General features: G+C 50.4%; 1 protein-coding gene and 1 long non-coding RNA gene across 3 annotated transcripts in view; one reads left to right on the top strand and one right to left on the bottom strand.

Moving 5' to 3' along the window:
• Nucleotides 1-13,576, top strand: part of CABLES1 (Cdk5 and Abl enzyme substrate 1) — a 102,220-nt gene extending 88,644 nt beyond the window's left edge. For both annotated transcript variants that reach the window (XM_061399760.1, XM_061399759.1), the window contains 3 exons: nucleotides 8,200-8,306; nucleotides 10,294-10,501; nucleotides 12,463-13,576. In XM_061399760.1, the coding sequence (XP_061255744.1) occupies nucleotides 8,200-8,306; nucleotides 10,294-10,501; nucleotides 12,463-12,603 (456 nt within the window). In that variant the 3' untranslated portion in view covers nucleotides 12,604-13,576. The remainder of the gene's footprint in view (nucleotides 1-8,199; nucleotides 8,307-10,293; nucleotides 10,502-12,462) is intronic.
• On the bottom strand, nucleotides 13,067-18,382 carry LOC133237574 (uncharacterized). Its single transcript, XR_009733250.1, has 2 exons — nucleotides 15,843-18,382; nucleotides 13,067-14,963 (listed from the first exon to the last, which is right to left on the bottom strand). It is a non-coding gene; the product is annotated as an uncharacterized LOC133237574 (long non-coding RNA).
• Between the last annotated feature and the right edge of the window lie 9,190 nt (nucleotides 18,383-27,572).

The following is a 27,572-nucleotide window of genomic DNA, read 5'->3' as shown; positions in this document are numbered from 1 at the left end:
TCCCAGCAAAGACAACTGCCATTCTGACTTCTGTCACCAAAGTTGGTTTTGCCTCTACTGGAACTTCATAGGAACGGAATCGTGTCCTGTCTATATGTGCTTTTTAAAAAAATCTGTCTTCATTCACACAACTTAGTATCTGTAAGATTCACTCGTGTTGCATGAATCAGCAGTTTGTTTCTCTTAATTGCTGAGTAGGGTTCCACTGTATGGGTAGACCATCACTTATTTGTCCATTCTGCTTTTGGTGGGCACTTGCATTATTTACATTTAGGGACATTGTGAATCTTGCTGCTATGAACATTCCCATACAAGCCTTTCTGTGGACATAGATTTTCATTCCTCTTGGGTAAATACCTGGGGGGTGGGCTTTCTGAGTCATAGTGGAGGTGATGTCTACCAACCAGGGTGTAGTTGAAGGTTCACGTTTGTTCTCCATAGACGATAAAAGGGCCACTCATCACCACCAACGGGACATCCCCCAAAGTGGGAGGGTTCCAGAGTTGAGCATTCCCTGAGGCTGAGAAAGAAGGCTGTTATTTACAAAGTTTCAGAGGAACCCTTTGAAGCCAGCCTTGCATTCCTAGTTCCAGTTGTGTTTTTAAACTTTGATCCAAGCAAGTCACTCCCAATACTTGCCACTGTGAAAGGGCAAAGAAGTTTGAACCAAAAAAAAAAAAAATTCCTGGGGCAGGATGGAAATCAGATTGCAGCTGTGCCTGGGTTTTGGCCTTAAAGTTTCTAGAAGGTGACGCCAGAACATGAAAATCTGTTGAAGGAGAATGGATATGTGTACATGGTGGCTGAGTCCATTTGTCCTCACCTGAAACTATCACAATATTTGTATTTGGCTATACGCCAACATAAAATAAAAGCTTGTTTTTAAAAAAAGATAGCACGCAAGCCTGTCGAGTCTGCTGGCTGCAAGCAGGTTCCTGTAGGGCCTGAGCTTCGTGGTGGTTTCTCAATGAGGAGAGGGAGGGCCAGCGCCCTCCACCCCGGCTCCCCAAACCGGTGCTTCCTGCCCTGTGCGCCTCCTGGCCTGTAATTTACGTTTCCCTTGACAGTGGTTATTTATCATTAGAACCTGGCAGCCACGTTGGTAGTGGGCTTTTTTTTTTTTTTTTTCCTCTTTATGGGTGTGGAGAGCAATTCAGAGGAGAAAGTGAGTGAAAGAGCTGATTGAGATAAAGCCAAAAAAATTAATGTTCTGTGAATGGATTTCTGGATCCTTCTCCTCTCTCAGGAAGGTAGCTCTCACGAACTGTTTTGACATCAGAAAGGATGCCGACTTGCAACCTTTATGATGTCTGTAGATATTTACATCTCAGGGGCTTCCCAGGTGGCACTAGTAGTAAACAATCTGCCTGCCAATGCAGGAGATGCAAGAGATGCGGGTTTGATTCATGAATTGGGAAGATCTCCTGGAGGAGGAAATGGCAACCCACTCCAGTATTTCTGCCTGGAGAATCCCATGGACAGAGGAGCCTGGCAGGCTACAGTCTATGGGGTCGCAGAGTTGGACACAACTGAGTGACTTAGCATATTTGCATTTCAAGAGGACATCCCTTGGCTTGACCTCTGTGGTAAAGTGCCTGTTCTTTGATTTACTTAATATTACATTCTAAAGACTCCCAGAAAAGCCCCTCCTCCCATCTCAGCATCTCCCCAGGTTTATGGGAATATATCTTAGAACTTAATTTTTCAGGACAGTGTGAGATGCTGAGCAGGAGGGAATAGAAAGCAATAAAAGGCAGATTAACCCAGCCTTCCATGAGATTGGATTCTGCTTTCCCTCCTTATTTCTTTTTCATTGAAAGCTCTCTGGGTGATGTGGGCACTTACTTACCTGTCTGCAGGTGGATTTATTGAGAAGCTAAAGCAGTTTTGAGTCCAAGGGCCCCTCCCTTGCAAGGCTCTTTCCAGGCCCCCCGGTTTCAGAGTGCCTGGAGCTTATTTAATTTGGGAGACCCTCTCTAAGGAAAGTGATTCAGCGTCACCAACATACCATTGCTAGGCCTTTCTGGAGATTGAAAGGGGCCCTGGAACTTCCCCGCCAGTCACCTGCATAGACACTGAGCAGTGGGGCTTTGAGGCCTGCTGACTTTTGGTTAAGTGTTAAAATGCCTTATTGTGTCATGGTGGGTTTTGTTTTCCACTTTGGGTTTGGGTTTTTTCTTTTTTTTGGTAAGAGCTTTGTTTGCTTTTTTTGCTCTTGCTTTGCTCAGCTGCTCAATCATGTTCAACTCTTTGTGACCCCCATGGACCGTAGACCACCAGGCTCCTCTGTCCATGAGATTCTCCAGGCAAGAATTTTGGAGCGGATTATCATTTATCCTCCAGGAGATCTTCCCGACCCAGGAATCAAACTCCAGTCTCCTGTGTCTCCTGCATTGGCAGGCGGATTCATTACCACTGAGTCATCTGGGAAGCCCCAGAGCTTTATTAGTTATATAGTAATTCACGTATTGTACAACTCACTTCTTTAAAGTGTGCAATTCAGTGGTTTTTAGTATATTCACAAAATTGTGCAACCATGTGGCCGTTTGCCTCTGGCCTCTTTCACTTACATTTTCAAGGGTTATCTATGTGGCAGCATGCATCAGTATTGTGGTTTGGGTTTTTTTTTAATCTGTTTTTTCTCGTAAAACTAATGTGAAACATTGTTTTAGGTTTCACCCGAGGTGTTGTAGCATCTGCTCCCTTTCTCTGTATTTGTGTCAGATTTTCGATTATCACACTATGAGTTTGACCATGACACTGCACACACGGGCATCAGCTTGTGCTCTGACCACCGTCTTAAGAAGCGAGTATTTAGAAGTACATCCAAATGCAAGCTGGCTGGGTGTGACCTCGGGGGCCACATCTCCACAGTGTCAGTGCATGATTCCATCTTCATGAAATATCCACCATAGGCAAGTCTATGGAGACAGAAAGTACATTAGTGGTTGCCTGAGGCTTACAGGGTGGAGGCAGGACTCTAGACGTTTCTGTGGTACCACGTGAATGCCTGTCACATATCTGAGACTGTGGACATGCTTTGCATACCTGCCCAGCCCACGTGATGGTGTAATTCTGACAAAGGCAGCTTTCCCTGTGTGGCTTTCCTCGAAGCAATGCATTTCATTTCAGTGAGAGAGCATGAAGAGCTGCTCCCCTTCAGGGGACAGGACAGAGGTTAGATCCAGGATCCTGTGTTTGAAATCGGTGGGTAGAAATAGCAACAAATGCAGCCCCAGGCCGTGTTGCCTGTGCCCTCATTCCTGAAGTTTCTTTGTGACTTGCTTTCCTCTCCCTTCGTGGCACAGTGGTAGAGAACCTGCCTCCCAATGTAGGAGATGTGGGTTCGATCCCTGGGTCAGGGAAGATCCGCTGAAGGGGGAAATGGTAACCCCCTCTAGTAGTTTTGCCTGGAGAATCCCATGGGCAAAGGAGCCTGATGGGCTACGGTCCACAGAGTCACAGAGAGTCAGACGGGACTGAGCACAGAGCACACAGCACAGGGAAAAGGCGTAAACAGAGAGCAGCTGGAATGCCCGGCTGTGTGTGGTTTCAGAGATGTCATGCAGGGCTGGGGCTCCGCTTTCCTTAGCGAGCACGGCATGTCTGCTTTCCGATGCCCAGTTGGGCTTGGAGCCCTGTGGACAGCGGGTGAGTGCTGTGGAGGCCGTGGCTCTAGGTGTCAAAAGAGTTGCACCCATCACTGCCTGTATCCTCCGAGTCACAGGCCCTGGAAAGTGAGATTCAGGGTGAAGGGGTGGCTGCACAGCTCACCCGTGCCTCCTGGGTGACAGGCAGCCCTGCGGCTGGAACCTGGCTCCTTTGGAATGTTCCTGCCCCCGGGGGCTCCTCCCACCCAAAGGCGAGCACTAGCAGCTTCAACTGCAAGCTCACGTCTGTTCAGAGCTGCCCTGAGAATTCCCAGGGAGGTGTGAGGCCCGGAAGTGGAGGCGGAAGGAAGGGGACCCTACCAGGCCCCGGGTGGAAGCACCTTTTCTGTTGTTTCTCTGGGAATCAGAGCAGCAACCTGTTAGCTCCAAGCCCCTCATTCCAGCACTGCTTCTGGGGCAAGTGCCCCCCTTGACACACTGCCTCGCTTTCCCCGCTGCTTGCCCCCTACCCTCACCCTGAGAGACCCTTACCTTGGGACATCGTGGCGGCTGCTGTGGGCCAGAACCGGGCCCACATTTAGCTCCTCATGGAGGCTCCCTCCCTTCTCTCAGGATGAGTCAAGCCTTTGTTTCTGAATAAAGCAAAGGTGTCTCAGTGTCTCCAGTAGATGTGGTAGATCCTTCCAACTGGATCACTAGGTTGTGGCCTTACCGCCCTTTCCTGTTATCTCAGAAGGGGTGTGGGCATCAGCCCCAGGCTGGCCTCCCTAACTCTGCCATTGTACCCGGCAGGGCAGGCCCAGCAGGGCTCCTTTCTGAATTGCATACCCCTGGACCTTCTGCGTTTTGGATGGTCTCCTCCTCCCAGCTGACCTCCCTTCTTCTTTCTGCATCTGTGCACACACAGCGTCCCTGCAACCAAGCAGCTGTGAGAAAGCACACGGAAGCCATCTCTCACCCCTCCTCTGCAAATTGTGGGCGCCAAGGATGGCGCTGCCTGTCCCTCACATAGCCTGCCTGGCCCAGCTGTTGGCTATTGCTGGGGCCACAAGGACCCCTGCACTTGGCCAATCCCCTGGCCGGGAATTTGATGGCACTGAACACAGTGGCCACCTGCTCTGTCCCAGGCCAGGAGGGGCCCACAGCCCATTTACTAGCAGTTTGATTCCTAGGAATGCACGTGCAGTGGCAAAACCCAGACTTGGGTCTGGGTGCGAGTCTTCATAAACTATGCAATTAGAGGGAGAGGCGACTTGGAACAAAGCATGGGCCTCCTGGTTAATTCATTCTCTCTTGAGGCTTGGGCTTCGCAGGTGGCGCTAGTGGTCAAGAACTCGCCTACCAATGCAGGAAACAAGAGATAAGGGTTCGATCCCTGGATCGGATTGGGAAGATCTCCTGAAGAAGGCAATGGCAATCCAGTCCAGTATTCTTGCCTGGAAAATTCCATGGACAGAGGAGCCTGGCGGGCTACAGTCCATGGGGTCGCAAAGTTGGACATGACTGAGCGTGCACACGCACACACATACCATACACACACGAGCCAGAACAAGTGAGTGGCTGGGGTCGAACTGCAACTCAGCCTTGAGTACTGCCCCCTCGGCTCACCCCCATCACCGGGAAGAGGACAGCTGTCTCTAGGGAGGGGGAGGGAATGTGGGGAGGTCAGCCTCTAGAGGCTGTCGTAGGCTCCCTCAAGACACACGGGACCATAGCTGCTATGTTCCCAGAAAGTGTTCCCTCGAGGGAACCAGGGCTGAGGACAGCAAGGCCTGTTGTCCTCTGAAATCTGACTGCAGGGTCTTCCTGGGCTCTGAGCAAGTCTTCCTGTACTTGGCGCCTGGGCCAGCCTGGAACTGTGGCCCACAGGCACGCTGTGTGGGCAAGGTCCTCTCTGGGCAAGGGCCTGGGAGCAGACTGTCACTTTGGGGGCCGCCCACACAGCCACCACGATTGCGTGCCCCAAGCACCTGATCGCGAGCAGCCTGCACAGCTGGTGCCCCGCAACCATCAACGTAAAGCATGTGACAGAGAAGCCAGAGGAAGAAGCAGGCACAGGGAGCTGAAACCGCCTGCACTGGTGCCCAGATGTCGAGTGGCTGGAAACCTCCCCCAGAAGGCATCAGAGAAGGCCACCTCTGCAACTTCGGGTGGCAGAGCCAGGATTCAGAATTCTGCCACCAAGAAAATGAATTTGAGGGCTTGATTATGTGCAGCCCTCACTGGGGGCCAAGGGTCTCATAGCATCAACTCACTGGCCTTCCCTCTACCCTCCTCTCAAGTGTCCAGTGTGGAAACAAATATACATATCCACTCATCCTGCCACCAGGAAAAATAAGCCCCTAGCTCTGTACCCCTAAGAGCTAGAATGAGGCTGCGTGTAAAAATAAAGGACCTCTCCTGTGAGGTCCAGACTTGGGATGGCCTGAGCCCTCCTGGCCCCACCTTCAAGGCTGCAAGCTGGGCTGGGTTGTTGCTGTTCACTGGGTTGTTTTAAAGCTAGAGCTGGTCAGGAAGTGGCGTGGGAGGTCCCCAGGGCTGCAGTGAAGAGATGACATTAGTGCCTTTAGGGGAAACAGCTCTGCTGTCATCCCACGTCCCCCCAGAGATGTCGTGTTACAATAGGGGTAAATGCCATCAACGAGGACAGTGTCTGCTGGTTCAGTTATGAAGTGCAGCATCCACTCAAGCTAGTTTAAGAAGAAAGGCATTTTTTACAGGGTACTAAATGGCCTGTTGTCACTGGGGAGGCTGATGAAACAGCCTGAATTGGGATTTCAGGAATGATCCCCAAACTGTACTGCAGAACCAGGTCACCAGGGGAATGTGCACCAGCCATCAGCTCCAGATATGACAGTCCTGCCACCTGCATGGTCAGGACGCTGCCACTGCTGCCAGCTCTGGATCCATGCTGCCCTGCTGTGGTCCACACCCACAGAATGGAAACTGGGACTCCAGGGCTTCTGCCACCACTCCTCTTGGCAGCAGAAAGAACAGAAGCCCAGCCTCTGCTTCCAGTCTGCTTTCTAACACCAGTGCGTCACCCCAGAGGAACTGGAATTGTGTGTGGAATCCTAGCTGCGAAGGAATTGGGAAGGACAGCGCGGTGTCTGAAAGGGGATTGGCTATCTAAGCTATAGCGTATAGCGAAGGGGGATGACTAGGATTTAGGCAAGTCCACCTGGGGACATAGGGAAGATGATCCTGCAGAAGTAACATTGCAGGCGAGGCAAAGGAGGATCTGATTTGCATAAAAACCACCTGGGCAAGATCACAGTGCTGAGAGCAAGGCCCCGCCCTTAGACACTGACTCAGTGGAACAGGCAGAGAAGGCAATGGCACCCCACTCCAGTACTCTTGCCTGGAAAATCCCATGGATGGAGGAGTCTGGTAGGCTTTAGTCCATGGGGTCGCGAAGAGTCGGACACGACTGAGCAACTTCACTTTGACTTTTCACTTTCATGCATTGGAGAAGAAAATGGCAACCCACTCCAGTGTTCTTACCTGGAGAGTCCCAGGGACGGCAGAGCCTGGTGGGCTGCGGTCTATGGGGTTGCACAGAGTCGGACACGACTGAAGTGACTTAGCAGCAGTGGAACAGGAGCACAGCCCAGTTGGCTGCCATCTCCCTGTTGTCTTCTTGATAAAATTCTCCACTGTGCTTTAGATACATTGGGTTCTCTTTGTTTGGTCTTTGAGAGAAATCTGTGAAGCAGATTCTTATCTTCTGCAGCAAAGAGGAGGGTGAGGCTCAGGGAGGTTAAGCCACTTTTTGCAAGTTGCCTGACTCACTGGACATGGAGCCTCCAGCCTCTGCCCCCCAACCCTTTCCACCTTCAGCCGCCTGGAGCTGCTCCTGGCTGCTACTAACCACTACTCTTTCAGTCTGATTCAGAACAGGAAAGCAGTGCGCCCTTCCTCAGTGGGGACAAGCTTGGTCACCTCTCTGACCCTCTGTTTCCTCCTCCATAAGGTTAGGGTGGCTGGAAGGCACTTGAAAACTTTTCTTTCGGCAGTGGGAGGCTTCTTTCAAGAGAAGTGTTGTGCTGAGACTTCCCTGGCAGTTCAAGTGATTAAAACTCCATGCTTCCACTGCAGGGGGCCCAATTTCCATCCCTGATCAGGGAACTAGTATCCCATACACCAAAAAAAGGTGGAAAGAAGCATTGCATGTATCTACACGTAAGACAGATGGGTGAGATCCAGTCATCCCCCATCCCACCTCCAGCTCCTGGAATATCCTCACTGGGGACTCACCCGGCTTTGGCACCCAACGAAAGATGGAGTGTCTTTGCTTGAACCTGCTCACATCATCACAAACCTCGTGACTGTCTGCCAGGCACTGACTCTGGCGGCCAGGGTTTCTAAATGTCGCCGGGTCCTGCTGATGACTGGGCTTTTGTTTCCATCCACCTGCAGCCGTCCTGCCTCAACGGGCTCCTGCATCCGGTGGAGCCCTTGAGATGGCTCTGGCCTGGGTTCCCTGTTGCTGGTGGTGGGGGTGTTGGAAGTTGGCTGTGACTTGCATGTGATTATGACCCATGACCCATATTTTAAGGAGTGACTCACATGGCCCCATCTGTTTCAGACCACAGTGATTGACTATGTGAAGCCCTCCGATCTCAAGAAGGACATGAACGAGACCTTCAAGGAGAAGTTCCCTCACATTAAGTTAACACTCAGCAAAATTCGGAGGTAGGTGGGGATGGAAAATCCCACGGACAGAGGAGCCTGGCCAGCTGCAGTCCAGAGGGTCGCAAAGAGTCGGACACAGCCAAGCGCACATGCACACTGGGGCTGGGCCCCCACCTGAACTTCCCCCCAGGCCCTTCCCCCAGCACATCCTCAGCTCACTCTTTGTATGCGGCTCTTCTGTTGTTCTGGGGAAGTGAAACAGGTCATGTTCAGCTCTAATTAAAGAGGCTCGTCCGATGCTGGCTGACCAGCGCCCGCAAGTGTGAGAGCCGAGGGAGGCTGGACACGAGCTGACAAGGATCTGGGCGTGGGGGAGGAGGTTGCTCATGAAGGAATCATTTCATACTCTCTGTGGCTCACAGTTCAGTAAGATTTATGTTATGGAAAAGTCAGAATAGGAAACGTTCGGTCCCCTGCTTCCTTAAATGCAGGCAAAACAGAAAAGAGCTGGCATTATAGGGTTTGAGATAACTCTACCCACAGTCGTCCGTCCAGAGGTGACAGCCAAGCCCTATCTGTAAGCCATCAGCAAAACAGCCAAAGCAAAATCAGGCCCCAATTTCCCCTGCAGAGGATTGGATCGGCCTTGCGGTGACCCACATCTGCCGGTCTTGCTGGGCTGGAGAGAAGCTGACCTGTGTTGTGGTGACTGTGTGCCAAGATTTGAGAGTGTGTGTGTGTGTGTGTGTGGTAGGTAATGGAGGCTAAACTATACACAAATACAGTGTTGGAACATGTGCCAACCTACATGTGAGTACGTATCCCAATACTGATTTGATTCTGGCATGTTCTGAGTCAAGAAGTAAGAAAAATTAACTATTCATACTTGGTCGGCTGGCCAGGCAATTCTCATAGGAATGTTGGTTGCTGCACCCTTTTTTAAAAATGTTATTTATTTTTAATTTTGGCTACCTGATGAGAAGAGCTGACTCATTGGAAAAGACCCTGATGCTGGGAAAGAAGGGAGCAGCAGAGGATGAGATGGTTAGATGGCATCACCAACTCAATGGACATGAGTTTGAGCAAGTTCTGGGAGATGGTGAAGGACAGGGAAGCCCGGTATGCTACAATCTATGGGGTCACAAAGAGCTGGACATGACCAAGCAACTGAACAAGAACAAATTAGAGGATAATTGCTTTACAATCTTGCGTTGGTTTCTGCCATACATCAGTATGAATCAGTCATAGGTATACATATGTCCCCTCCCTCGGGGGCCTCCCTCCCCTGGTTGCTGCACTCTTAGTCGAAGGCCTCTTCTGCCATAGTTAGTGGCCATAAGTGATCTTCAGCAGAGCTGATACCAAGTACCTAATTTATCTCAGTGACTATCTCTCTGGAATGACCTTTGTTTCCTCCTGTCACTGTGAACGGCTCTATTCCATTTCTAGACCCTCAGCTGTCCACTTGAGTTCACCATGGTCCTGAATTGACATGGTGTAATACAGGCTAACCAACAGAGAAGGGTTCAAAGTCCCAGTGACTTAAGTCTGTTGTTGTTGTTCAGCCACTAAGTCCGGTCCGACTCCTTGCAACCCCATGGACTGCAGCACGTCAGGCTTCCCTGGTCCTTCACTATCTCGGAGTTTGCTCAAACTCATGTTAATTGAGTCAATGATGCCATCCAATCATCCCATTCTCTGTCACCCCCTTCTCCTCTTGCCATTAATCTTTTCCAGCATCAGGGTCTTTTCCAAGGAGTTGGCTCTTTGCATCAAGTGGCCAAAGTATTGGAGCTTCAGCTTCAGCATCAGTCCTTCCAATGAATATTCAGGGTTGATTTCCTTTAGGATTGACTGGTTTGATCTCTTAAGTGTGTTGCCCACATATAACATAAATCTTGCTTATAGAGATCGACTCCCATTCCACATCACCCTTTTGAGATTGAGAAAGAGAAGATGCTTTCAAGACAGGATAGTCTTTTTCTTTGCAGTCCTCTGAAACTCCATATTCTAACAAGACTCTTCCTTCTTTCCCGCTTTTCTGTAGCCTGAAACGAGAGATGCGGAAGCTCGCTCAGGAGGACTGTGGCCTCGAGGAGCCCACGGTGGCTATGGCCTTTGTCTACTTTGAGAAGCTCACCCTCAAGGGAAAACTGAACAAACAGAACCGGAAGCTTTGTGCCGGTGCCTGCGTGCTCTTAGCGGCCAAAATCGGAAGCGACCTCAAAAAGCATGAAGTCAAGCATTTAATTGACGTAAGTGGCCTGAGTCCTGATTGGCTGGAGTGGGAGCACATGCTCCAGGCCAGCACTGGTCTCTCAGAAAGCCTGACTGGTGACCCTGCCTGGGAGAATTCTGATCTTTAGTACCAGCTGAGGGACCAGGACCATGAGATTGGCCCTTCTGCAGCAAATGTCAGACCCCACATCTTGGGCTGTCTTAGAACAGAGAGATGGGAGATCCCTAGTATTGGGTCTGGCCATAAAAATCCATATTCAGGCACTGAGAGGGGTGAGCTTATTCTAAAAGCCACAGAAGCCACTGTGATGGTCAGGGGTCTTGTGGGCATTGTGACCAACAGTGTCCATCAGTCACATTGGCTCAACACACCTTGGCCTCCTGTGACCTCGGCCACCTCCTTTTTGGGGAAGGGCATGGGCTTGATTAAGTGGTAATATCTTTCTTTTTTTTTTAAAAATTTTTTTATCTGGGTATAGTTGATCTTCAATGTGTTAGTTTCAGGTGTACAGTGAAGTGAATCAGTTATTCACAGTCTGTGCGTGTGTGCACGCTAAGTCACTTTAGTCGTGTCTGACTCTGCAGCCCTGTGGACTGTAGCCCACCAGGCTCCTCTGTCCATGGGATTTTCCAGGCAAGAGTACTGGAGTGGGTTTCCTTTTTGTCCTCCGGGGATCTTCCCGACCCAGGGATCGAACCTGCATCATTTATGTCTTCTGCATTGGCAGGCAGGTTCTTTACCACTAGCACCACCTAAGAAGCCCCCACATATACATAGTATCCACTCTTTTTCCATATAGGCCATTACAGAAGTATTGAGCAGAGTTCCCTGTGCTGTACAGCAGGTCCTTGTAATTTATCTGTGTTATATGAAGTAGTGTGTATATGTCAATCAAAATCTCCCACTGCCTTACTCCCTTCCTTTCTCCCCCAGTAATTATAGGTTTGTTTTCACTCTTTCTGTTTTGTACGTAATGTACATTTTGTACAAATGAACCTTAGCATTTTTTTTAGATTCCACGTACAAGCAATATCATGTTACTTGTCTTTCTCTGGCTGACTTCACTCAGTAAGACAATCTCTAGGTCCACCCATTTTGCTGCAAATAGCATTATTTCCTTCTTTTTATGGCTGGGTAATATTCCATTGTATGTGTGTACCACGTCTTCTTTATCCATTCCTCTGCTGATGGACGCTTAGGTCGCTTCCATGTCTTAGCTATTGTAAATAGCACTGCAGTGAACACTGGTATGCATGTATCTTTTTGAATTATGATTTCCTCTGGGTATATGCCCGGGAATGGGATTGCTGGGTCTAATGGTAGCTCTGTTTTTAGTTTTTTAAAGAACCTCCGTTCTGTTCACCATAGTGGTTGTACCAGTTTACATTCCCACCAACAATGTAGGAGTGTTCCGTTTTCTCCACACTCTCTCCAGCATTTATTGTTTGTAGACTTTTCGATGTCCTTGCTTTTAAAGTAGAATGTCATCAAAGCAAGGAAACACTGACCTTCTTGGACAGTTATATGCATGCCTGTTTTAAAATTCAGTGTATTCAGGGACTTCTCTGGTGGCCCAGTGGCTAAGACTCCATGCTCCCACAGCAAGGGGCCGTGGTTCGATCCCTGGCCAGGGAACTAGATCCCACATGCTGCAACTACGACCTGGTGAAGCCAGATAAATAAATAAATGATTTGAAAAACCACTGACACCGTAAGATTATTGAGGGATTAAATGAAGTCATGGGATGTATGTCAGGCTCCCGGCAGCCTGTGAATCCTCAGGAGGTATGAGTCCTTCTGCCCTAGGACTGCGAGCAGGAAACACAGCTGACACCTCCCTTTCTTCCTCCACAGTCTTGCCCATAACGGGGTTCTCTGTAAATGCTGGCTGATGGATATAGAGACTACACATGGAGAAAACCTAGGATTTTTATTTCAAGGCTAAAAGCCTTTTGGTTTTCTTACATTTTTTTGCAGAAACTGGAAGAGAAGTTCCGGCTGAATCGACGAGAACTGATTGCCTTTGAGTTCCCAGTGCTGGTGGCCCTGGAGTTTGCCCTTCACCTCCCAGAGCACGAAGTTATGCCCCACTACAGACGCCTGGTCCAGAGCTCCTAGCACAGGCCTCCTGGGAGGGCCGGGGACCATTTCTTCTGAGCCCGGAGTGGTAGCGCCATACTACTGGAAATGCAAAACTAGAGCTCAACATAGCAAATTTTTTTCCTCTCAACATTTGTTTCTGTACAGAAGCCGTACCAGGAACTTTTCAGGGAGTCTTTCATCTGGCCAGACGAGATGGGCAGTGAGCAGATTACTGCTCAACCAGGAAGGGGAGACCCGTCCAGAAGATGGCTGCCCCCTAGCACGAGTACAAGTCCCTTGCTGGCCCCTCTGGGACTTCCTCGCAGCCACACCCAGACCTTGCAGGCGTGGTCCAGGGCCTTCTCTCTGGACCCGTTCCAAGTCGGAGTGCAAAGTTCTAGAGCAGATCCGGGAAGAGAATTTGTGGAAGTAGGGGGAAAGCTTCTAGAAGATTCCCTCACTGTATCAAAAGAGCGTGCCAACCTATTTTTGTAGCCGCTGTTGGAAGTGCACTTTCCCTCGGAGGAGTGTATGGAGAAGTGTGAGAGTCTGTGTGTTTGAGAGATGCCGAATCAGCCTCCACCTGCAAAGCCAGCCCCACCCGCGGACCCCAGCCTGGAGGCATACTGACCTTCAACAGTTATTTCTAGATAAATCTCTGGATAACCATCACTCTCTCCAAACCACATGGATATCCTAATCACAGAGTTTCTGTTCCTGCTCCCATCACCACTAGCGGGACAGAGGTGACAAGCTGTCACCGTCAGATGGGCCGCGTGGAGAGGTGTGGCGCGGCACTCTGCACCTTTCCACTGTCACACCTCGTGTGTGCATTGAACCTTCGCACTTTTCTCCTGTGGACACGCTGGGGTTGGGCTCCGTGGGGTGTATTCCTGTGCTCTATGTTAGAGTGCATCGCAGGCACATTTCTTGTGCTATCTATCTATATCTATATATATATGTATATATATAAAGTGTTTTATAAAATCCAGAATAGGGGTAAGATGCATGATTGGTGTTTCGAAACTTTTTGACAGCTGAGACAAACTGCGTCTTGAGCTGAGGTTAAGTCAATCAAAGAGGCAGCAACTCTTAGCGTCACCATGTCCCCGGGGCTGTTAGTGCAGAGGTTTCATTGCAACTTGTACCGATTAACTGGGGCGACCTGTACGGAGGCCCCTCAACATGTCGTCACCTCGTAGCTGCCAGAGAGAGGTGCCTGCTGGGATTCACCTGACACAAGGAAGCCTGTGGCCCTGCAAAAAGAGAATTAAAATATTTTATGATTTCTCTACCCATGTATGTGTAGACATGTAAGTCTCAGCAGTCACCCCTCACCCTGCCTTGCAGATGCCACCAGCTCCACGTCAATCCCACATACAGATTCAGAGCATCTCATCCCAGAGAAGGGATAATGGGGGAACAGAGTGTACCCAGCTTTACTTAGCAGGGTTTGAAAGAATCTGACAGTCACAGGTTGGAGGAATTCAAAGAGTGGTGGGGGAGAGAGCACACAGGACATGCAACCAAGTTTAGTCCTAAATATTTTGCAAACAGATTTCCTTAACTGCGTTCAGTTGTGAGATGATTTTGTCAAGAGGTATGATGAACGTGACCTCTTTGGCCTGATTCGTCAATTACTAGTTGAAAGTGTTAGTCACTCAGTCATGTCTGACTCTACGACCTCATGGATTGTAGCCCACCAGGTTCCTCTGTCCTTGGAGTTCTCCAGGCAAGAATACTAGAGTGGGTAACCATTCCCTTCTCCAGGGGATCTTCCTGACCTAGGGATTGAAGCCAGGTCTCCTGCATTGCAGGTGGATTCTTTACCATCTGAGCCACCAGGGAAGTTCTTCAGGTGCAAGGCCTTACATAGAAGCCAGGTCACTTGCATTTAGAAATTGCCTCCAGGTGGCTGCCTGCCGTCCCTCCACCTTGAGTCTCCTGCCAAGCTTGGGGGGACGTCCAATGGGTGACACAGGCCACCAGCTCAGATGTGTGTTGGGCTACACCCTGCAGCCTCCCCCTGTCTTAAAGTCAGGCTAACATTCTTCGGTTTGGGGCAGTTTGGATTTGGGCATTTAGAAGGTAGACTTACAAAGTTGTGGGTCTATTTTTTTTAAGACTTAATTTAAAAGTTTATTTTGACCTGTGGGTCTGTTAAGTGAGGCGTTTATTGGTTTTAATTTAGTTGGGCGGGAGGCTTAGAACAAAAGATGTTGTCCAGAGGTCTCTCTATTTCCTGTCCATTTGATGAGCTTTCTGAAGGGAAGGGAGAACCAGGTGGAGACTAGGGGACCAGGGTCACTGCTGGAGCCTCCCTGTGACTTGGCGCCTTCCAGTCACTTCCCATCCTCGCTCGGCCTTTGGTCCAGAGTCGTGGAGGCAGCCTGAGCCTGTGTGGAGAGAAGGCAGACTATTCTAGAAGATCCTGAGGCTCTGCCCCCTTCTACCCTTCACCACAGGAGCAAGTTCAGGCCCCTTGCAGGCCCTGCTCCCTGAAGGGCTCCCTGAAGCCCCTGCTGTTCTCCCAAAGGCCACGTGTGTGGGGAAGCCCACCACAGCCATGTGCCCGTCGGACAGCAGGAAGCCGCTCCACCTGACTTAGCTTCCCCAGCCTGGCCTCGTGGACCAGGGGTGCCTCTCTTCTGATGGCCCGACTGTGAAGTCTTTTTAGAGCCCGAAGCCAGTAAAGCAGCCAGCCTGTCCCGAAGCCATGGGCCCCGCTGTGTGCCCTGCCAGGAAGGGTCAGTCTCCCGCCCCCTAAAAGCCTTGGAACCTCAGCCCAGTGACACTTAGTAGGGTCCCTCCTTTCCCTTCTACCCACACCCTCCCCCTGCTCAGTCAAACCTACCCTCAAGCAAGCAACCCACACACAACACAAAGCTGTTTATTTTCCTTGGCTGTTTTTCCTGATCAGAAACTCCTCTGTTCTTTCTGTGGTCCACCCAGCAGGCCCATTTGGGGCCACCCCTTACCCTACACAAACTGCTCCATAGCACAACCCTGCCTTGCTGATGCAGGCACAGGGGTGGCAGAAGGTGCCAGTCCCCTGCGTATCCCAGCAGCACATAGGTCTGGTTACTGCCCTCACCGCTGAACTGTCTCTCCCAGACATTTCCGGTGCAGTACTGAATGGCCAGCCCTCACCCCCCACACCCTGGCTGCCTCTATAACTCATTCTCCCTGAAGCCTTCTCGGCTCCCTTGCAGTCTGCACGTGACGAGGCGGGATGGGCTGGGACTGAGCAAGTTTGAGCCAAGTAGTTCTGTTACCCATTAATTGAAGTATCTGTCCAGCAATAGAAGGAGTTCTTGAAAGAGAGAGGTTTCTGGGGGTCTCCCCTCCTCCAGAGACAGCCTGAGTTCATCTGGGAGCTGTCAGGACAGTTGCTGGCCAGGTCCCAGCTGAGGGCCCGACAGGGGAGGAAACATCCACACGATAAATCTGGGTCACATATTGTCAACGCGAGTGTAAACGTGGCTTCCAGGACGGCAAGTGCAAGGCAACAGATGAGCCAAAAAGCTCTAAGAGAAGAAAATAATCATTGAAGGGCATGGTCCTCTTACTGCCCAAGCAGGGAGTGCTAGCTCTGACAACCCACACTGCATCAAGACTTCTAGATAGATATTCTAGAAAGTCTGCAAAAACAGGGCTGACTGAACCCTGAACACACACCTGGCGAGGATGGTGCTATGTATCATCTCCTCCTTCCATCTTGCTGCTCAAAGTGTGGTCTGAGGATCAGGGCGTCAGCATCCCCTGGGGCCTTGTGACACATGTAGAATCTGCATCTCAACAAGGTTCCACGGACATTTGCATGCATGAAAATCTGAGAGGTACAATTCCTCCATATAAGCATGTGAGTGAAAGTCACTGAGTCGTGTCCAACTCTTTGTGGCCCCATGCACTGTAGCTTACCAGGCTCCTCTGTCCATGGACTTCTCCAGGTAAGGATACTGAAGTGGGGAGCCATTCCCATCTCCAGGGGATCTTCCCGACCCAGGGATTGAACCTGGGTCTCCTCCAGTAACATGACCAGGGCCCCGCAAAATTAAAGGGGACTTCCTCAGTGGTCCAATGGTTAAGATGACTTTCCAATGCAGGGAGTACGGGTTCCATCCCCAGTTGGGGAGCTAAGATCCCACGTGCCTTGTGGCCGGTAAACCAAAACCAAAACCGTAAACAATACTGTAACAAATTCAATAAAGACTTTAAAAATGGCCCACATAAAAAACAAGAAAAGAAAAGAAAAGATCACGGTGAGGGTAACATGGCCAGGGTGGGTGTCCGCCAGCGTTCAATCTGTCGGCTTCTCATTGTGCACATGTGTGTGGCTTTTCCATAGGCGGTACAATTAACACAAATTCTCTTTGCCCCTCTGCTCCGCATGTTCCTGGCTGCTGTCCCTCCGGTCAGTGTGTGGCTAGGAAATGCACATTTGTTTTGCTCTGAGGCGAAGCCAAGTTCACCTCGGGCAGGCCATCAGCTGGCAGCGAGACCCACTTCACAAGGTAGAGCCAAGGAATGGCTTAGGGGTTACGAGCTGTTGGAGACAATTTGTGCCTCGGCCCCCAGGCGTCATGTACAGCACTTGGGCCCGCATCAGAGGTGCAGAGAGGCCCTTTCACAGTCATTAACTGTTACTCTAGACCACAGGGATCATGAGGGCAGGAATGGTATCAGCCGCCATACCCCTACGCACCCAGCACAGCATCTAGCACATGCAATTTGCCACGTAAATATTGCTCGCGTCAAATAAAGCATCACGAAAGAGTCACCCCCCTGGGCAGGCTGTTCTCAGCATGTGATGATGCTTGACGCATGCTTGCTCAGTTGTGTCCAACTCATTGCGACCCCATGAACTACAGCCCCCCAAGCTCCTCTGTCCATGGAATTCTCCAGGCCAGAATACTGGAGTGGGTAGCTGTTCCTTTCTCCAGGGGATCTTCCCAACCTAGGGATTGAACCTGGGTGTCCTGAATTGCAGGCAGATTCTTTACTGTCCGAACCACCAGAGAAGCCCATTAGAAGGAGGCAGGAGCAGTTTTCTAGGGGAGACAGCTGGCAAGAGATTTTTTTGGGGAGAGCAACAGCCAGAAACAGGAGGGCCCAGATCAGAAAGGATGACTTGCAGCAGCAGCAGCCAGTTGAAAGTCGAGAGGGGGCAACCCTGGGAAAGGAAAGCAGAGAAGCAAAGGAGAAGACTCTGGGGCCAGCAGACCAGGGGACCTCCAGCCAGCCACTGAAGGGTGCTGGCCTGCTGCTGCTGCTGCTGCTAAGTCGCTTCAGAAGTGTCCGACTGTGTGTGACCCCATAGATGGCAGCCCACCAGGCTCCCCAGTCCCTGGGATTCTCTAGGCAAGAACACTGGAGTGGGTTGCCATTGCCTTCTCCAATGCATGAAAGTGAAAAGTGAAAGTGAGGTCACTCCATCGTGTCCAACTCTTCACGACCCCATGGACTGCAGCCTACCAGGCTTTCTCCGCCCATGGGATTTTCCAGGCAAGAATACTGGAGTGGGTTGCCATTGCCTTCTCTGCTGGCCTGCTAGGGGCCTTAATACCTCCCATCAGAGGGGTTCTGGAGGCTCAAATGAGATGCTACAAGAAATACCTGTAGGTGCTCCATAAATGGCCATCATCAATTTTGTAACTGAACTTAACTGAGTTAGCAAAAAATTAAAAAGTCCTGCTCTATAGGGGAAGCTATTGGAGCACAGATATGATGTCTAGGACCAGAGAAAGAAGGTACACTGACTCATTTGGGTTCCCAGGGTAGGTGACCCAGCGTCTCCATGTAGGGCACAGCTGTGTGGCTGCACCCTGCCCAGGTGCCCAGTTGAGGAGGTGCTGGGAGGCTGCGATTCAGCCGTAGCTTCACTCACCAAATTGTGTCCAAGGCACAAGTGTGGAGGAAGGGACACCTCTCTGACTGTTGTGCTCAGGCAGCTGGGTAAAGGCAGGTCTGCACCTGACCCTTCAGAGGAGCTGGGTGATGGGAGGGCAGCGGGCAGAGGGTAGAGGTGGAGGGATCATCAGAGGCCCTGTGAGTCCAATGAGATGAGCCCTATCCCATGGGGCAGCTGGCTGCTAGAGCCCTGGGGTGCAGCTGGGTTACATGGTCCCTCAGAGGATCAGGAGGCCATGCTATCCATGGTCAGGGGTGTAGAGCGTGAACAAGCTCCCTAGAAATCCAAGGGAAATGGAACAGCTCTGAGCAAGGTGAGGAGGGGTGGGCTGGGGCTGCAGAGCAGAGACACAGCAAGGAGCCACCTGCCTCAGCCACCAGCTGGGGGAGAAGAGGGTGGTGGTGGAGGCCAGAGCAAGGTGGATACGAAGGAGTGCAGCAGGGTGCAGGGACCAGCTCTCGAAGCATCTTTACCTGGTGGAGGCCGGGCAGGAGGTCACCTCTTGGAAGGTGGTCAGTCACCTCTTGGAAGGAGTTTGGAGAAGCCCAGTGACACAGGGAGTCCTGTTTCACCTTGACTTTCAGACGCTCTCCCAGCACCTCCTCCTTCCCACAAAAGGTCACTTTCCTGAAGGCTAAAGAGGGAAAGATAAAGACCTGAAGCCAGCACTTTACCCCCCGAGACTGAGGTGGGGGCACGGTTATTGTCAAGGAAGGGCCTTCTGCTCACTGAACCCCTTAAGCAAAGCCTACCCTTGGCCACTGGGTCAATTTCACCCAGAGTTCCAGGCTCCACTCACCAGCTTGGCCTGAGTCAGACCAGCCAGGCCCTGGGCTGCAGAGCTTGGAGTAAGAGGCAAGGGCTGAGACCGACTGCTCTTGCCCACGATGGACCCTAAGCATGAGTTCAGATCTCAGGAGACTCGGAGACATGACAAGAAAGTATCTTTCTGCAACAATGCACTGTGTGCTGATTCCATTTCCTGCTCCCAGCCTGTCTGTTTCGTTTCAGCCGGAAGTGTCCTCCTGATTCCCATAGCATTTCACTCACTGACTCTCCCCGACTCACTCCCAAGGAGTCGCTCCTTTCTTGTCCCCACTGCTGGGCAAACACTGGTGCTGACTGCCCTCTGGGACTCAGGATCTGGGAGAGGCGGCAGATGGGTGCTAGGTGCCTTGCTGCTTCTTTAAACCCAAGTTATCCCCAAGCGCTGACCTCTGGTACTGGACAGGGAGATAATGAGGCCTCTGTGGCATCCAGGCTTGGCTCAGTGAGTCCTGCTTCCCAAGGCAGGTGCAGGAATGAGTAGGAGGGGAGGAAGGGGCATCAGCAGGCAGAGAAGAGCTTTTTTGTTTATTTCTTGTTTTGGGGGGGTTTTTGAGAAGTAGAGTCATGAACAGGAGGAAGGAGCTAGGGCAGAAGTTTGAGGCTGAGAACCAAACCTTTTATCCGCACTCAGCCTAGACAGAGGGAAGTGAAACTACACCTTACTGCCTGAAGTCACAAGTCACAAGGCAGGGCCCTTCCACTGTCTGTATTGGCGTTTCTTTACTCTTAGGGGACTCCCAAGCAAAGTGTTTCCTACGGAAACCTCCCCCGCAAGACAGCTGTTCTGTGAAAAGCATCACCTGTTTGTCCCTAAAGATTTTTCAGTCCCTTCACCTTGCCATCCCCGCCCGGCCTGGACTGTGGGACTCTGATCCAACATTGTTGTTCAGTCGCTCAGTCGTGTCCGGCTCTTTGAACTGATCCATGATTACCTGATTCTACTCCCCACCTGAGATACCCTCATCAAACCAAACTTGCAATTCTTGGCAAGCTCTGACCTTGTCTTCCTGGTTTTGAATTCCGGATACTGCTGTTCTCTCCTCCCGGCCAGGGCAGCAGCTGGCGCCCTCGGCTTTGTCTCATTAGTGGATGTTTTGGTGATACCTGGGGAGCTTGCTGGTGACTGGGTTAAAGAAAGAAGTCAAATTCAGCATTTTTTTTGTTCTCCTTTTTTGTTGTTGTTGTGTTGAAAGACTTGAGGGTGTTTAAAGCCAGTTGTCAGGGAAAGTTTAAATAACCAAGAGAGGGCAGCTTGGCTTCCTGAGGAGGCAGGTGGGGCTGGAATCAAAATGAGCAGCAGGAAGGGACTTCACCACAGGGAAAAGCAGGGCTGAGGCGAGCTCAGGGGAGCAGGTTTGTCCGGAAGAGACTGGGAAGGTGACAGTTCTCATCTGAGAGCTTCCATTTTCCCTTTACGTAAGAGGTGGGTGTTGGGTTACGTCTCTCAGTCGTGTCCGACTCTTTGCGACCCCATGGGCTGTAGCCCGCCAGGCTCCTCTGTCTGTGGGATTCTCCAGGCAAGAATACTGGATACTGGAGTGGGTGGCCATTTCATTCTTCAGGATATCTTCCCAACCCAGGGATTGAACCCGGGTCTCCTGCATTGCAGGCAGATTCTTTACCATCTGAGCCACCAGGGAAGCCCAAGAGAGTGAAAGTGTTTGCACAAGTTGGGAACATGAACCAGCCTGAGCAACCATGGTTTTCGGTGGTGCAGAGAGCCATCGGAGATTGGCACTTGTGAACGTGTAGAGAATGGAATCCACTCTGTTCTATGACTTCCTAAAGAAATGAATGAAGGTTTCTAGGTAACCTTCCACACTCACTGGGATATGTGAGTGCAAAGAGATTTTAAAGTCACTTTACCTCATGGTCACACTTCATTTACTTGGATACCCCAAGTCCCCTGCCACAGAAAGCCAACCACTAGGGAAAGTCCCAGGTGATGATAAGATTCAACAGTAACATTTATGGCTTATGATGTGCTGGGTGCCATCTAAGCCCCATACATCCACAGATGGTCTATATATGGTACGTGTACATAAACATACATACATGTGCAGTGAATGTATGTTTACACATACTTATACACACACACACATAACTTTTTCCCACTTAAGTATTTCCATAAATCTATGAGGAGACTAGTTTACCCCTCCCGTTTTAAAGAACTGGGGCTCCATGGGGCTCCTCCACTCCTGCCCGGAACCCCCTGTCCAACAGAGGCAGCCGTGACCCCCCTAACCAAGAAAAGGCAGGTAGAGAATTCTCAACATTGAAGAATCAGCTTCACAATGAAAGTGAAGAAAGAAAATAAATTCCACGTCTGAGGACAAAGTGGATTTACTATCTGGTCTCCCACTGGGGGCAAAGTTGATTTGATGAAGACCACCGAAGAGTCCCCGGGGCGGGGTTGGGAGGGGGGACACGCAACAACAAGCTGCCAGCCCTTCCCCCCACACCCCCTCAGGGAAGCACAGGCCCTCAAGCCTCCCCACCTCAAGGGCCACCGCAGCCCCTGTCCACAGGCCCCCGGGACTGTCCCCAGTGTGCTGAAGGGCCAGAGCAGCGCTGTACCCTCTAGGAAGCTGGGGAAAACTCCCTCTCTCCTTCTCAGTGTTACCTTTGATCCCACTGTTCATGGCCCCCAGGGTCTTCTAGAACACATTTTTGATTAATAGCTGGAGTAAACCTCTCACCTCAGGCTTTAAAAACATAAGTCCCCAAGGCAGGTGTGCATGAGTGTCTGTGAGTGAGCAAGTGTGTATGTTTGCGTGTCTGTGAGGGAGGAGCAGCAGAAGGTGGAAACTTAGCAATATTCTGCGTCTTCCCCAGCATCTCCTTGGCCTCACCAACCTTGGACAGACAAGGTGTCTACAGGCCTCAGGTTCCATCGGGTTGTTCCAGTCCCACAGGGCTGGCCTGATTCCAACTCACCTCAAGTCAGGGCTTCGGCTACTGAAGCTCAACTTACTCGTTGAGTTTTTGACCTCACACTGGGCAGGCCCCTTGGAGCTGCTCAAAGAATGTGGACCCTACTCTCTGGGGATTGCTGAGACAAACCTGAGGCCCATGGTGCCATCCATGCTCTCCATCCACCTGCAGTGGGAGCAGCCAGGGCTGCAGAGGGCATGGGTGAGAACAGCTGGACTCAAAGGCAGAGAAGAAAATGCAGGGTGGGGTGTCCTCCCAGCCCTGCTCAGAGTGACCAGGAAGAGTGACTTGTTTGTTTTGTTTGGGGATTTGATGGGAACAGGGACACCTCAAGGCCAAAGTCATGCAACCCAACTCTTGCAGGCCAAAGGAAGGGGGATGGGTATTAAAGAAAGTGCAAGAACTTGCCTGGGGGTCCAGTGCTAAGACTCCGCAATCGCAAGCTAGGCTCTCATGTCAGGATACCCGGTCAGGGAACTAGACCCCACATGCTGTAACATGTGGCTGATTCATGTTGAGGTATGGCAGAAACCAGCAAATTATTGTAAATCAATTAATCTTTCTATTAAAAATTTTTAAAAAGAATAAAGTGCTGGAGAGACACAAAAGGACAAATATATGACTCCACTCACATGACATACCTAGACTAGGCAAATCCATAGACACAGAAGGTTGAATAGAGGTTCCAAAGGGGGTTGCTGGGAGCTAGGAGATAGGGAAGGAATAGAGGGAATGGAGAGTTATTATATAATGGGTACTGAATTTCTACTTGAGATAATAAAAAAAAAATTCTGGAAATGGACATCAGTGATGATTGTACAATCCCGTTCAGTTCAGTTCAGTTGCTCAGTCATGTCCGACTCTCTGCAACCGCATGGACTACAGTACACCAGGCTTCCCTGTCCATCACCAACTCTGGAGCTTGCTCAAACTCATGTCCATTGAATCGGTGATACCATCCAACCATCTCATCCTCTGTCACCCCCTTCTCCTCCTGCCTTCAATCTTTTCCAGCATCAGGATCTTTTCCAATGAGTCAGCTCTTCACATCAGATAGCCAAAGTATTAAAGCTTCAGCTTCTCCATCAGGCCTTTCAATGAATATTTAGGATTGATTTCCTTTAGGATTGACTGGTTGGATCTCCTTGAAGCCCAAGGGACTCTCAAGAGTCTTCTCCAACACCACAGTTCAAAAGCATCAATTCTTTGGCACTCAGCTTTCTTTATGGTCCAATTCTCACATCCATACATAACTACTGGAAAAACCATAGCTTTGACTAGATGGGCTTTTGTTGGCAAGTAATGTCTCTGCTTTTTAATATGCTGTCTAGTTTGGTCATAGCTTTTCTTCCAAGGAGCAAGAGTCCTTTAATTTCATGGCTGCAGTCACCATCTGTAGTGATTTTGGAGCCCAAGAAAATAAAGTCTGTTGCTGTTTCCATTGTTTCCCCATTTATTTGCCATGAAATGATGGGACAGGATACCATGATCTTTGTTTTTTGAACACTGTGAATGCACCTAAGTGTACACTTACAAATGGTTTAAAATGATAGATTTTATCTTATGTATCTTTTACCATAATTGGCCAAAATAAAAAAAAGGGCTGAGGAGGTGAGAGAAGCTGTGTGGAGAACAGTAGGTCCAGGCGGGGGGAGGGGCAGACTGGGAGGAGAACATTCAAGGGGTGACACCAGCCTGAGGCTCTGCTGCTGATAATGCAGACTTCTTTGCCTGCTATCGACAACTCAGTCCTAATGCCTTCACTTGAAGGGATTTGGAATACAGGACTTGATCGCTTCCCAGCTGACACATCCCAGGAGGGCAGCCCCAGCGCTAGCCGGTCCCTCCCTGCCCAAGGCACCTCTCTCCTTCCCTTCTGTGTTGTTGCCCGATGGCTGCAATACCCACTCAGTCAGCTGCAGCTCTATTCCCTCCTTTCCGGGAACAGCGGCCAAAAACACACATTTGCCCCCTCACTAATGCCCCGGGAGCCATAACACCCTGCAGGATCCATGGTGCTCAGGGCAGAGGCTCTTTTTAAAGGTCCTTCTGCTCTGCTTTTCTTCTCTGTGAAAGTGTTAGTTGCTCAGTCATGTCAGACTCTTTGCAACCCCATGGACTGTAGCCTGCCAGGCTCCTCTTCTGTCCATGGAATTCTTCAAGCAAGAATACTGGAATGGATTGCCATTTCCTTCTCCAGGGGATTTTCCTGATCCCAGGGTTCAAACCTGAGTTTCCTGCATTGCAGGCAGATTCTTTACCATCTGAGCCATATTGCTGCAAATCAATTCACTGTAAATCATTGTGGAGTGAACTACGGGACATTTACTCTTTCTCAAGAGCCTCGGGGTCCATCTGATCTTGACCTGGCTTGTTAACGTGACTGCAGTTATCTGAGGGTAGGTGGTCTAGAATGGCCTCAGCTGGGAGGACTGACTTCTGTTCCACATGGTCTCTCATTCTCCAACAGGTCATCCGGACTAATTCTCACAATGGAAGTGGTCAATGAAAATATGCATCAGAGAGAGTTAAACAGGCAAGAAAAACTTAATTTAAGACTATTGCAATAGGAGTCAAGACAGCTTGAGATAACAGGAGGTAAAGACTGAATGCAACTTGGAATACAACGGAAGCAGCTGGGGATTTACAGCCAATGGGCAGGGCAAGGGAGTCAGTGGATGGAAAAATACCAAGAGGAAACTCGATCAGGTACCAAGTGGAGGGAGGGGGCATTCTTGCTAAACTGGCTTGGCAGGATTAAGTCCAAGAATGCAAGTGGAAGTGTCCAAGACTTCTAATAAGGCATTAATTCAAAATGGGCAGGGTCACTTCCACTGCATTTATCATCCAGAGCAAGTCACAAGGCTGACTCAGATCTGAGCAGTGGGGAATTGGCCCCATCACGTTGCAAATAGCCTGAGCTCTTGGAAAAGTGGGACACTGGGGCCATCTTTTCTCCTTTCATAACGGAAGACTCTCTTGGTCCCTGTCGTCTGTCACCTGTGGGCGTGAATCTGTTTTGCAGGAACTGAACCCTCAAACGGCCATGTTGGTTCTCTCCTTCTTTCCAGGCGAGAGCACTTTACTAAGGAACATGTGATAAGTAGTCAACACACACAAGTATAATGACGAGTTTGACTCCATTGTACCTTCAAGACCTCCGGAGAGAGGAGGACAGTTTTGGGAGCTGAAAGCTTTTTAAAGTGGAAGCACCAGCTGGACAGTGGTGACCACTCCTCCTCTCCCCTGTCCAGCTTCACCACAAATGGGAGACCCTGGCCCTTTATTCCCCGGAGGACAGCCAATAGCAGGCTGTGATGGGAAACAGACTTTACTGAAGGCTTGAGAATCATAAAGGGCTTTGGCTAAAAAATGAACTTTAGATGTGGCCACTGGGCTCTGCAAGAGTGTGGACCACCTCTCTCCTGCTGCCTCTCTGGAGCTCCCTCGCCTACCTGCAGATGTCTGGGCAGCCTTCTTCCCACCCCCAGCTTTTCTTCATGTTCAGGACACCTGCCCCGCCAGCTCCTCCAGGCAGATGCATAGCTACCAGGGAGGGCAGCTTTGATAGAAGGACATGAACTACTCACAAACCGGATTCTAACACAAAAGGCCACCTACTGCGTAACCCCTGTACATACAGAATCTCCAGAAGAGGTAGATCTGCAGAACTACAAAGAGGATTACCTGGGTCAGCAGGAGTGGGGGAGGGAGGAAGGAGTGATTATGGGTACAAGGTTTCTTTTGGGGCTGATGGAAATGTTCTAAAATCAGATAGTGGCGAGACTTCCCTGGTGGTCCAGTGGCTAAGACACTATGCTCCCAGTGCAGGGGGCTCAGGTAGAATCCCTAGTCAGGGAGCTAGATCCCACATGCTGCAACTAAGACCCTCTGCAGCCAAGGAAATAAACCAACTGCTGGTTTTGTTTGTGCTCTCACTCAGTCTTGTCTGTTTGTGGCCCCATGGACTGCAGCCCGCCAAGCTCCTCTGTCCATGGGAGTTTTCCTAGGCAAGAACACTGGAGTGGGTTGCCATTTCCTCCTCCAGGGGATCCAAGAGATTCCTGACCCAGGGATCAAACAAATAAATATTTAAAAAAATAAAATTAGACAGTGGTGATGGTTGCACAATTCTGTACATATACTAAAACCACTGAACTATACACTTTAAAAGAATACATTTTAGGGCATGTCAATTATATCTCAATAAAGCTGTTTTTTTTTTTAATTAAATAAATAGAATTTAAAAAATTTTTACATTTTTAAAAATTTAAATTAAAAAAAAAAATCTCAGTCTTAAGGTCTTCTTGTAGACTCGGGGCATCCCTAAGAACAGGGAGTGTGTGTCTGCTGTAGTTTATAGTCACACAGAAGGTCACCAGAGCACTTCCCACCAGGACAAGGGAGCTCCTGCCTCCAGGACAACTTACAGCTGCCCCCATGGGAGGATGAGCATCCACGGCCTCACTGTGTGAAGAGCTAGGCCTCACCTGCAGTAACAGAGATGGCAGGTCAGCTCTGCTGGAAGACGCGGAGCATTCTGGAGACACCTGGAGATAGCAGAGACTAGCGGCCAGTGGGTATTCGATGGTATGTGATGAAGAGAAGAGGCGATCAATAAAGAATGATGAATAGCACTTGCCGGGGTGGTGAGAGAACATGGACAGAACCTAGGGGTCTGTCCCCAACTGAGACAGCCCTTTTCAATAATTGGCCATGCAGATCCATGGACCCAGGCAACGGTGCCTGGATTGAATCCCCATGTCTCCAAGGTCTCCACTGCTCTCCCAGGGGCTCCCTCAGAGTGACGGGTATGAAGACAAAATTGGGCACAGTGGCCTTGCATTGGGGCGCAGTGGCCCCTGCCCACAGCCTCTTCACACAGTCATCAAAATAAATGACTCAAATGCTCCTTTTGGCTCAGGTGGTTGTTTAAACAGGATTCCACCCTCCGCAGCCAAGGGAAGGGGAGCTGCGGGGTGGAGAGGGGCGCCGTTCCTTCAGACCCCAGCCCAGTGTGTCCTGGATGGAACTGGATGAAGGCCTGTATGCCGATGTTTGCTTTGCCAAGGGCAATCCGCTGCTGGTCAGGCCACTGAAAAAACCAGCTCACGGCAGGAGCAAAGGATCCCTCATTTCACCAGGAGCACAGGATGGCCGAGTCTCTGAAAGTCTCCAGAACACAGGGAGCCTCATGCAAGCTCCACTATTTGCTCAGCCTTCCCAGTGGTTCACTGCCCGGGTCAGAGGACCTGGGAGCTGCGGGCAAGACCGCCTGTGTGGGGCCAGGGCAGCTGATGCCCCCGGTGGACAGCACTCCCCTCGGCCCTGC

Source organism: Bos javanicus, chromosome 24, assembly GCF_032452875.1.
Source record: "Bos javanicus breed banteng chromosome 24, ARS-OSU_banteng_1.0, whole genome shotgun sequence".
In the NCBI taxonomy this organism is placed as follows: domain Eukaryota; kingdom Metazoa; phylum Chordata; class Mammalia; order Artiodactyla; family Bovidae; genus Bos; species Bos javanicus.
This window is presented reverse-complemented; position numbering and strand designations above follow the sequence as displayed.